At 39.4% G+C, this 10,936-nt stretch overlaps 1 protein-coding gene across 2 annotated transcripts; it reads left to right on the plus strand.

The window, feature by feature from the left end:
* The first annotated feature begins 945 nt into the window (after nt 1–945).
* On the plus strand, nt 946–7,415 carry LOC138715137 (ankyrin repeat and death domain-containing protein 1A-like). 2 transcript variants are annotated; one of them, XM_069847691.1, is made up of 7 exons: nt 946–1,214; nt 1,304–1,391; nt 3,401–3,674; nt 3,976–4,038; nt 5,838–5,912; nt 6,132–6,236; nt 6,602–7,415. In XM_069847691.1, the coding sequence occupies exons 3-7, from the start codon at nt 3,402–3,404 to the stop codon at nt 7,124–7,126; spliced, it is 1,041 nt and encodes a 346-aa protein (XP_069703792.1). In that variant the 5' UTR covers nt 946–1,214; nt 1,304–1,391; nt 3,401; the 3' UTR covers nt 7,127–7,415. The 2 variants fall into 2 exon arrangements, with proteins under 2 accessions (XP_069703792.1, XP_069703783.1); XM_069847682.1 differs by having other exon boundaries at nt 946–1,391.
* The last annotated feature ends 3,521 nt before the right edge of the window (nt 7,416–10,936 follow it).

Raw genomic sequence — 10,936 nt, forward strand, 5'->3', positions numbered from 1 at the left:
AATTGATCGGCAGAAGGATCCCACAATTCGTTTCGAGATGCATGAGCAACAGCCACAAGAGGTATGTCGTGAAAAACAAGTCATATATGAGCCTTGTTGTCAGCATCTCGGAGCACAATACCACATCACACATTGGACAGTTTTTGGGCTCATGTTCGGTGCCCTTGGCACGATCCCATGAGAAACTTTAAAGCAACTTAATTTAAAATTTCTGATGCAATGATTGATACCATAGGATCTCACGTGTTAAAATCATCATTTATCTTAATGTTTTTTTTTCTTTCCAAGTGTCACAAAATTGTTTTTTAATTATTATTCTTTATGAATTGATTAGTAGGACCATCTATCGAACCCTTATTTTGGGGCGGCTTTTGATTATACAAATTATCTATACCTGTGTCATCAGCATGCAGAAGTGATTTAGTTTTGAGAGTAGTCGGAATGTCTGAAGTGTAGAGACAGTACAATACGAGTATATGACCAAGTATAGAGCCTTTTGGAAATTATGGAGTTATTCTTGTGAATCTGGAGTATTTTGCCACTTTGGCAGTAGATGTCTCTAATTCAAGGTAGTGCTCTGCCATCTATTACAAAGACATTAAACGATGTGGGGGTGTGGGTTCGCTATCTCGTGGAAGAAAAAACCGATGTGCGTCTATACCATAGACAAATAATTATACTCTATTTATTAGTCAATGATGTGCATTGCCAATATAAGACCAGACAATAATAGATCTAAAATATTATCTCTAATAGCGTCTCCTATAACTTTTAATGTCAGTCACTTTCGATTAATGAAAAATAATCGCATTTCAGTCTTTTCACTTATCTAGTTTTCTTCCATTTTACCCTTATCGAAATTCCTTTACATTTTTAGCGTTGGCAGCATTGTATCTAAGTTTTCTGTTTACGTAGCATAGTCCTCTACTCCTCTTGTTACGTAGCAATTTTAGTGAAATCGAAGTATCAGTTATCGGTCTGTCTCCGTGAAGTGCAGGCGTGTTCACTGTCATCGTTTATCATCCACAACTCATTCATGTTTTTTTTTTAAATAGTTAGTCACCGTTCGGTGTGGTACTTCGGTGCTATTTATTCAGTACATAAGAGAATACAATTTTACATTAGAGAATTTAGCTGGCTACATGGGATCATTGAATTGAACCCGAGGCCAAGAAAGAGAACGAAGAAGAAGAAGAAATTGAAGTATACGTTGCGTAAGCAACGATACGTTGTTATTCGTTCACAAATAGAACTAGTGTTTTGTTTATTTTTCTTTGTGACATTATTCGCTTGTGTTTTTCAGTGATACGTGGATTTGGATCGTAGAAATAATTTTGTTAAACCGTTTTGCCTTAGTAGCTGCTGTACTTCGTATCTTCCTAACCTTCCAAGTAAGTATTTCGTCGATTAATAATATTAATGATTATTGCCGTTTTCAGACAAAATATTTCGTGGATTATAAGATTGAAGTGGACGGAATGGTATTTAATAATTACATGCATTGTAACGTTAAAGGCAGGATTTTAATTAGGGACAGTGGAGAGGGTGCTAAAATGAGACATGCTTGCAAGAACACGACACTGCTTAAATCACGGCTGTTTACAGTAGTCTGTACTGTGAATCTGAGAGGATAAATCCAATGGATGGATAACTAACGGAAGCTGTGATCGGACTGATGCATTTGAAATCTTTATTAGACCTACGGTACTTGATTTTCATGATGACAGGAAATTGCTAATACAACAACAAAGAACTGTTAAATAGTTCATTATTTTCAATCATTTATGCGAAATGGTATAACCTGTAAATTGCATTCACCACCAATATTTTATAATTGGCATAATGTAAGTTGCCAATATTCTCCGATAAATCATATATTTTACTAACACATACTAAATATAAAACAACATGAAATTACACTGTATTTCAATTTGCCACCTTATCCTACATTGCATTTGCAGCACTGCAGAATATAATTTCTTGAGGAGGGTCCCGAAATCTTGCACTGCAGTCTGAGGCTTATTGTCCTTATCACTTCTATTATGTGATGATTGGGTAGCCAACGGCTGCACTATGAAATGAACCTGGGCTATGTTATGGATGATGAAGATATGAGAATTGATTATCCGCTGTTGCATTGCACAATTACCGTCAGTTTTGTGTTATTTAGTTTCCAGAGAGGAATATTAAATGAAATTAGAACATCGCACAATTCTTTGAAAAAAATTCTGATGATTTAGGCCCACTGTGACTTTCTGCAGTGTGTGTTAACATTATTGACTATGGTGATTATTTCTTTTCAACATCATTCTCGATAGCAAGTTTGCTATTTGCTGCTAGGATGAAAAGTGTGGAAATAAAAATCATCATGGAATGGAGAATATAGTTATCTGTACAGAATTTATAAAAATATAAATTTATTTTTATAGTATCGCATCTGACTGAATCCTGGAAAATCCTGAAACTTTATGAAGGTTGTGTATTCTATTTGTAAAGTAAGGAACAGCTGATTGGTTTCTGTAGCTTTCTCTCTCTAAAGCCTTGGCACTCTTCAAAAGTTCAAACTTACTGTCTGTTCTTGAATTGCTCTTCCTTGATAAATATATGCCATCCTACCTTTGCTGTAAATGAGGACGGCAAATGAACTACAAAATGAAATAAAACGCAATTATATCAAAGTTAATTCAAAACAAAAATTAAAATTAATATCAAAAATCGTAAAAATTGCCAAGAATGTACTACCGTACCAAAATTGAAAAAATTAACCTAAAAACGAAACAAATCCAAATATGACGAAATTAATCTCAAAACTGTGAGTCTTACAACCAGAAATCAATCATTAGGATTTATTAACAATGTTTGCAACTTCTTAGATTAAAGGTAACGTGCTAGAAACGTCAGGCTGTGCTGATTATGGTATTGTTCTAACCTGCTGAGATTCCTCCAACATGGGTAAATGAGCAACTGTTGTTTTCCGCAGTCATGAACTTTTAAATTTGTTGCAACTCTCTATAATTATGTCATATTTGTACTGAATTGCAAACAAAAGAAAATCAGTAATAAATGTTAAAGTAACTAGATGCGATTTATCTAAAAGTAGAAACGTATCTAATCTGTTCCCAATTCTACGATATTCTGAGGATAGCCCTAGACATTACTCAGTACAGTGAAGCTGTATTATTATTCTGATCCAATATTTTGAGAACGAATTTTTACGGATTCGGTAAAATATTTGACCAAAGCGAAGTACTTGGACAGAAATTACCTTGAAAGCTACATTGCCACTCATTCATTACAGTTTGTGTAAGATCATTGCAGTACGTGTTAACAGAAGAAGGTCAGCAGTGACTTCTCAATAGTATTTCAAGGTTTCACTATTTTCTTGCTTTCTGGTGTGCAGGATGGCAAAACCCAACCCAATCCCCGATCTCAAGCAGCGAGTGAAGACCCTGGAGGGACAGGTTAGACTGCTCCTTCCTCTCATAGAGGAGGTGAGGGTCCTCAAGGAGAGGTTGGACTCGCGGTCCCTGCATGGCCTGGAGGCAAGGAAGGAAGAGGAAAAAGTAAGGAGCAGCAGCGACCTTAAGGAGCTGAAGGAGGAATTGAAGCTGAGAGAGAGGGAATTAAGAGAAACACAAGCTGAACTGGAAAAGCTGAAAGAAGAATCGGAAAGGGTAAGAGTTCCACTGTTGCCATATTTACAGTTACTGTTGAACGCCTTAGATTGGGTCACAGTAAGGCTTTATTCCACAGAACAATTTGCTCGTGCCAGGCATTCACAAAATGGGTGATGAGGGAAATTGAAAAAGAGTTAAGACCAATTTGCACCATGTACAAAATGCGAAGATAGAATCAGAAATGTCGTGTTGTTTAGTACAGTACATTCAGTAGTTGGTTGTGAGTTATTCTGTTTCTCATCGCACTGCCACCTTACTGACTGGGCTACATCTGAACCTGATTCCTTTGTGGTTACAGGAGAAAGCAGAACTGAGGCAGAAATATGAAGGAGAGCACCAGTTGCGGCTCCAGCAGGAACAGGTAAGTGATGAGCTGTTACCATGGTTACAGATACAGTAATTGGGTAGTTGAGGGTACATTAAAGGTTGGAGCAGTAAGCACGAAAAACTTCAAATTGGCAGACATGCAGATGCTAAGGTGTGTTCAAATGGGCACTTAATTGAATGATAAATTAATATGGGTACTCCATTATGTATCACAACGTAGTGACAGTAACTGTACTGGCAATATCTGAAAGACGAAAAGGGCGATAGCTAAGTGACAGGAAGCCGAGGACAGTGAACACATGTGCCTTCAGTGCAGGCACAAGCGGTGATATAGGCAGCTGTCTACAAACCACATTTGATAGGACGCATGTGCGGCATGATGTGTTGTCCTTGTGCTGTTTAATTGGGTCCTCCAATGCTAGTTCCTTAAAAAGCAAAGGTTATGTCCTCCGAGCTCAAGATGAAAAGAAATAATTGACTACTACTGCTAAAGATAAAATGTGAGAGAACTGTTATTAAGATATTCCACTTTTATAAACTGTTAAGAACTAAAAGAAGAGATAGGACCGTGTAAATGTTTATGAGCTAGCGAATTTTCCAGCCAGATATTCATTCTGGAAAAGCATCAAGGTACGACAGAAGAAGCTAGGAAGTAGCTTCAAAAACAGCAACATGTAAATCATGCTTAAGTGACAGGAGTCCAAGGACAGTGACTAGTTTAGAGTCGATTAGATGAGGAGAAAGCTAGTTATGAAAATGTGGATTACATATCAAGGCGGGCAGGTCTAGACCAGTGGTTCTCAAAGTATTGGTCGCGACGGCTTGGGTTGTCATGTAAAGAGCAGAGGAATGGATTATGAAATAAAACAACAATGCCTTATTAACATACATTTATGTTGTATGTGAGGAAAACTTGGTGAAAAAATTAACGACGATTTTTAAACGCAACCAAACCCAAACTTTAAATTCCCGAACATTTCATAAATTCGCGTTGTACCACTTTACCTCTCTACGGCTCATTTAATTCAATAGAATTGATCAAATTTCTTTTTGTGGAGTGATGTCAACCAGAAATCAAGTTTCCTTGCAAATCTGTTGGTTCTAGCTTGGGCTGTTATTACAGTATGTTTACATCTTGGTCTTGCAAACCACAATTCGAAGTGTTTGAATTTTGAAAAATATATCAATAAGGAAAGCTAATCTAAGAAGCAAAATAGAATAAATTGGAAAGTAGGTTTGCATATTCCGATTTGTCATCTTGCAGGTACAGTATATTAGAAGTTGGCTGCTATCGACTGGTTTTCAGTAAAGTCATATATTTTTCGATTTTATACGGATTTATATTTTTTGAGGGAGGTACATACACGGTGGGGTAGGGGGAGGGTTGCAAAGAAAAGTCTCGCCAAGAAATGGGCAGCATCTTCACAAAGTTTGACGGACGCTGGTCTAGGGCTTATGAAAGTCTGTTATTATGGGTAGTTAGATGATCCACGGCCCATTTTTGTTAGGGTTTATCACTAAAACACAAATTACAGTTTGTTCTGTGATCCATTTCTTAAAACTTCATCATGAAAATGAAGATCATGTTTTTGCAGATGAATTTATTTGAGGGCTCATGACATTTTTTTTAACTATTTAGGGAAAACCATAGGCAAAATGAGAGGTTTTATTTGAAAACCTCTGTCCAAACATTATACGTTGGTAGCTGTTGTCTCACTTCCTGATGCTGTATACCGGCCATCAGTTTGATTCCTTCATGAAACCTGTTGCTTCAAGTCAGACTATCACCTAACTAGCTGAGCTTTGTGTAATCCAGAATTGTTTATATTACAGAGTTACCAGGAGCAGCTGGGGAAGCTGAGACAAGAAATGCAGGCTGAGAGGGAGATGAGGCGCCAGCTGGAAGAAGTAAGTGTGAGTCGTTGCCATGGTTACAGTTACGAGGGAGTGTACGAGCTCCATTCAGTCATTGCACATATTAATAATGATCAAAGCAATTTATATTATTATTATTATTATTATTATTACTATTATAAAATCATCATTATCATCATCACAGTAGTCATGTTTCTAGTCAAGTTATTGACATCTGAGGTTCTTCTCAACCAGATTTGTTTTTAATTACAGAGTAACGTGGAAGCACTGCAAACTCTCCAACAAGAACTGCAAGTGAAGGGGGAGGAACTGAAGAAGCTGGCAGATGAACTGCAAGCGGAGCGCCAGAAGACAGCAGTAAGTGTGGGCTGTTGCCATGGTTACAGTTACTGAGCAATGATTGATACAAACTGTTACAACACAGATTACGACCAGCTGTAGTTGGAGAGCAAACTTAATTTCAGTTTTCAGACTAGAACTGCTACTACTACTACTGCTACTGCTACTGCTACTGCTACTATTATTAGTAATAGTATTGACATTATTGTAGTTATGCCTACTCTTACTACTACTGACATTACCGTAGTTATGGCTACTGTCACTACTACTGACATTACAGTTATGGCTACTGTCACTGCTACTGCCATCAGCTTCACTCAGCCTAGTGAACTGTCACCTAGCTGACTGAGCTTCCTCTAACCAGATTGTTTTGTCTGCTGCAGGAGCTCAGAGCTGCGGCTGAGGTCAGGCCCAACCTGGAGCAGAAGGACAGCGATGGCAGGACTGAGCTACACCGGGCAGCGGAGTGGGGGGACACACACAGGGTGCAGCTGCTCCTGGATGCAGGCAGCCTGGTGAACGCCGTGGATCATGATGGCCGCACGCCCTTGTGGCTGGCTGCAGAGCAAGGCCGCCAGGATGCGTGCAGGGCGCTGCTGGCTGCCGGGGCATGGCCGAACGTGAAGGACCGACCATCTGGCCACTCTGCTCTGCATATGGCTGCATTCTGGGGGCACCCTGCAGTGTGTGAGCTGCTGCTGGCAGCTGGGGCGCGGCCCAACGAGCCTGCTGATGCAAACCAGTGGACTGCACTGCACCGTGCAGCATATCATGGCCACGCCCCAGTGGTGCAGCTGCTGTTGCAGCATGGCGCTGAGCGGGGGGCGAGGGATAAGAATGGACAGACGGCCCTGGACCTGGCGCGTCAGCACAAGCACAAAGAAGTGGTGGCCATGCTGCGGTGCTGAGCAGGCGCAGTGCTGCCAACACGACAGCAATAACATTATACCACAGTAACCAGCGGGAATGTGTTGTGTTGGCATCACTGCTCTGCATGTAATGCTGTTACTTCATTGCTCTAGGCTGTCGTTACTCTCGTGTTGTGTGGCTTGTTGTGGTCAGAGCTTGACACGCCACTGACGCTTTCTCAATATTATTATTATTATTATTATTATTATTGTCAATATTTGATTGTCTTTGTATTTATTGTTCAAATTACTATACAAAATATTCAAATAAAAATATGGGAAAATTGTTTATGTTGGTATCATTGTCCGTGTAAAACATACAGGATTGTTGTTATTGGGTGATTGTGATACGCCACTGATCCTTCAGCATCTCAACCAGACTATTTCGAGCACAGTAAGTGTGTTGGCTCACACTGTCTGTTGACATTGATACGCCACTGACTGCCGCTAGTATTCTTGCTGTTTACATGCACATCAATACTATGGCCATTTTTATGTCTAATATTTATTCACAATATCTATGAGAAGATAACCATTTCCGTTGGCATTACTGCTCTTCCACCAACTCTACATCTACGCCTAGAAAGTTCTCTTAATTACGTCCATAAATACGCCACTGATAACTTGAAAAACTGAAGTAGGGTTTACGGTCATGTACTCTGTGGTCGCCATATTGTACAAGAGGTAAGTGTGAAATTAAACAGAATTTATATCTCACGATAGACTACGAGAAGAAAACTTGCAAACAAATATAGACCTATGGAAAATAGGCGTAGGCCTGTAGGCTACACCCTTGACTACGGAATCAGACATTTACAATTAATATAGAGGGCATCGGACACCCCTAACATTTTTTGCCATTCATTCACTCTACATGGCCTACATAATTAACGTCAGTCGTAAATGAGCCTGAGTTACTCTTTCAATTCACCTCCAGTGACGAGGTCAGAATGTAGTACTGACGATAGTTTCTCTCTCTACATTTTGTTTTCGTGTACGCCTCAATCGGTGTGGCCCTACGTTATACGACAATGAATCTGGAAGTGAAAAATTACGGCCTCCAAGAAATTTATTCGAGCAGCAAGTTAGGGCCTACTCCCGAAATATTAGGACTACGTTAAACATAGACTTACCTAGCTTATATATTTTCAAGTTCAATTTCCACTTTGTAATTTGGTAGGCCTGCAACTTTGGTCTGTGTTATCTCACCAAAGAGTTCCATTACTTACTGGCTTTTAAGGAACCCGGAGGTTCATTGCCAACCTCACATAAGCCCGCCATCGGTCCCTATCCTGTGCAAGATTAATCCAGTCTCTACCATCATATCCCATGACCCTCAAATCCGTTTTAATATTATCTTCCCATCTACGTCTCGGACTCCCCAAAGGTCTTTTTCTCTCCGGCCTCCCAACTAACACTCTATATACATTTCTGTAGTCGCCCATACGTGCTACATGCTCTGCCCATCTCAAACGTCTGGATTTAATGTTCCTAATTATGTCAGGTGGAGAATACAATTCGTACAGTTCTGTGTTGTGTAACTTTCTCCATTCTTCTGTAATTCCATCCCGCTTAGCCCCAAATAGCCTATATTCCTAAGCACCTTATTCTCGAACATCCTTAACCTCTATTCCCCTCTCAAAGTGAAAGTCCAAGTTTTACAACGATACAGAACAAACCCTAATAGTCTATACAGGTTATCCAATACATTAAATTTTTATGGCAAATGAATCTCTTAATATTGCACTCAGTTTCCTAATATTGATTGTTATCCATCACCAGACTAAACGCCATGTCTCTGTATTTCTGTAATGTATGTTGATATACAATACAGCGTCTACAAAACTTAGAAAATGCGTGTGTATGATGACAGGAAAACTTGTTTAATTGAATCAGAAAACTAAATGAATCAAAATGTACAGACAACCAAAATTTGTATCAATTCAAGCAGTGACGTAATTAGGATGTAAACATTTACTAAAACCCTGCTACTGCAAAGTTATAAAATCACTTTATGTATTGACGCATAACACGGTCCACATTATTTTGGGTCGTTAATAAGCTGTACTCGTACGATCCTCAAAAGTCGCTTGCCATATGGGAAAAGCCAGCCTTTGGGCAATTTCCCCGCACTACAGATGTGGTGAAGAAGTTGCCTAATAACACGGCGGTATTGAAGTAGTTGAAGTTAATTATTCACAGAGTCTGATTGTGTGACGATATTTGTCGGCTGTTTTCTCATGAAGACAGGGGCTGGCATGGTTCGTATGAACGTCTGGAATTATTTATTCTGGCTTTAGTTAAGCAGGATTTGTGTGATTATTAAATATAATTCAATCGACCCCGACCCAATTTTTTAGTCTCTTAAATTAAGACAAGTCATTCTGCCTAAGGTATTTCCGTGGTTTTGCTAAGACACTAAGACAAATGAGGGGTTCGGGAGTAAAAACATGGTAAGTAACTTTTATTGTTTTGAAATTATAGCTAGACATACATTTATACACGACTCAGTTTTTATTGTTATGCATACCAGGAAAGTAAAATCTGTATACTTCACCCACTTGTTGAGATGTTGGAAAACTAACTACTGCATTAGACGCAGAATGTAAGATACCATATTATACGCTACATATTTACATACTTACTTACTTACTGGCTTTTAAGGAACCCGGAGGTTCATTGTCGCCCTCACATAACCCGCCATTGGTCCCTATCCTGGGCAAGATTAACCCAGTCTCTATCATCATATCCCACCTCCCTCAAATCCATTTTAATATCTTCCCATCTACGTCTCGGCCTCCCCAAAGGTCTTTTTCCCTCCGGCCTCCCAACTAACACTCTATATGTATTTCTGGATTCGCCCATACGTGCTACATATCCTGCCCATCTCAAACGTCTGGATTTTATGTTCCTAATTATGTCAGGTGAAGAATATAATGCTTGCAGCTCTGCGTTGTGTAACTTTCTCCATTCTCCTGTAACTTCATCCCTCTTAGCCCCAAATATTTTCCTAAGAACCTTATTCTCAAATACCCTTCATCTCTGTTCCTCTCTCAAAGTGAGAGTCGAAGTTTCACAGCCATACAGAACAACCGGTAACATAACTGTTTTATAAATTCTAACTTTCAGATTTTTTGACAAAAGACTGGATGACAAACGCTTCTCAACCGAATAATAACACGCATTTCCCACATTTATTCTGCGTTTAATTTCCTCCCGAGTGTCATTTATATTTGTTACTGTTGCTCCAAGATATTTGAATTTTTCCACCTCTTCGAAAGATAAATCTCCAATTTTTATAGTTCCATTATACGCTACATATCTAATTTTAACCAAAATGTCAGTTACCATGTTTTACGCCCGAGCCCATCAAATGTCGGAATGAGCCACTGACCTGCATGCCCTTCTTTGTAAAGTTTCCGTAATTTTTGCGATAAATTCTGGACATAAATGCGCTGGCTCAGCGTTGCAAACTACCCGTTACATGGGCGAGGTTACTAGGCATTACTCGCACTGCAAAAGTATCTACAGAGAACTTTTAAATTTACAGGTTTAGAACTCTTCTGGCAGCATTGACTTACCTTCGCCATCGAACATCACACGAGCGAGTTTTACCGACTCCACTTGCACTGGGAAAGGACAAAGTTCCTTTCAATATGCAGGATTACAGGATATAGAGAGTGGATTAATCTTGCCGAGGAAAATGACCGATGGCGGGCTTATGTGAGGTCGGCAATGAACCTCCGGATTCTCTAAAAGCCATTTCTAATTAAGCCAATCTACCGATTGCAGTGACTGTGTATTTACCCC

Source organism: Periplaneta americana, chromosome 2 (assembly GCF_040183065.1).
Source record: "Periplaneta americana isolate PAMFEO1 chromosome 2, P.americana_PAMFEO1_priV1, whole genome shotgun sequence".
Classification (NCBI taxonomy): Eukaryota; Metazoa; Arthropoda; class Insecta; order Blattodea; family Blattidae; genus Periplaneta; species Periplaneta americana.

What these genes read in the sequence shown, in the direction of transcription:
- LOC138715137 (XM_069847682.1), top strand. Translation starts at nt 3,402, where the DNA reads ATGGCAAAACCCAACCCAATCCCCGATCTCAAGCAGCGAGTGAAGACC. An exon ending in TGCGGCTCCAGCAGGAACAG is followed by an intron (nt 4,039 to 5,837) that starts GTAAGTGATGAG and finishes TTTATATTACAG; the next exon opens with AGTTACCAGGAGCAGCTGGG. An exon ending in CGGAGCGCCAGAAGACAGCA is followed by an intron (nt 6,237 to 6,601) that starts GTAAGTGTGGGC and finishes TGTCTGCTGCAG; the next exon opens with GAGCTCAGAGCTGCGGCTGA.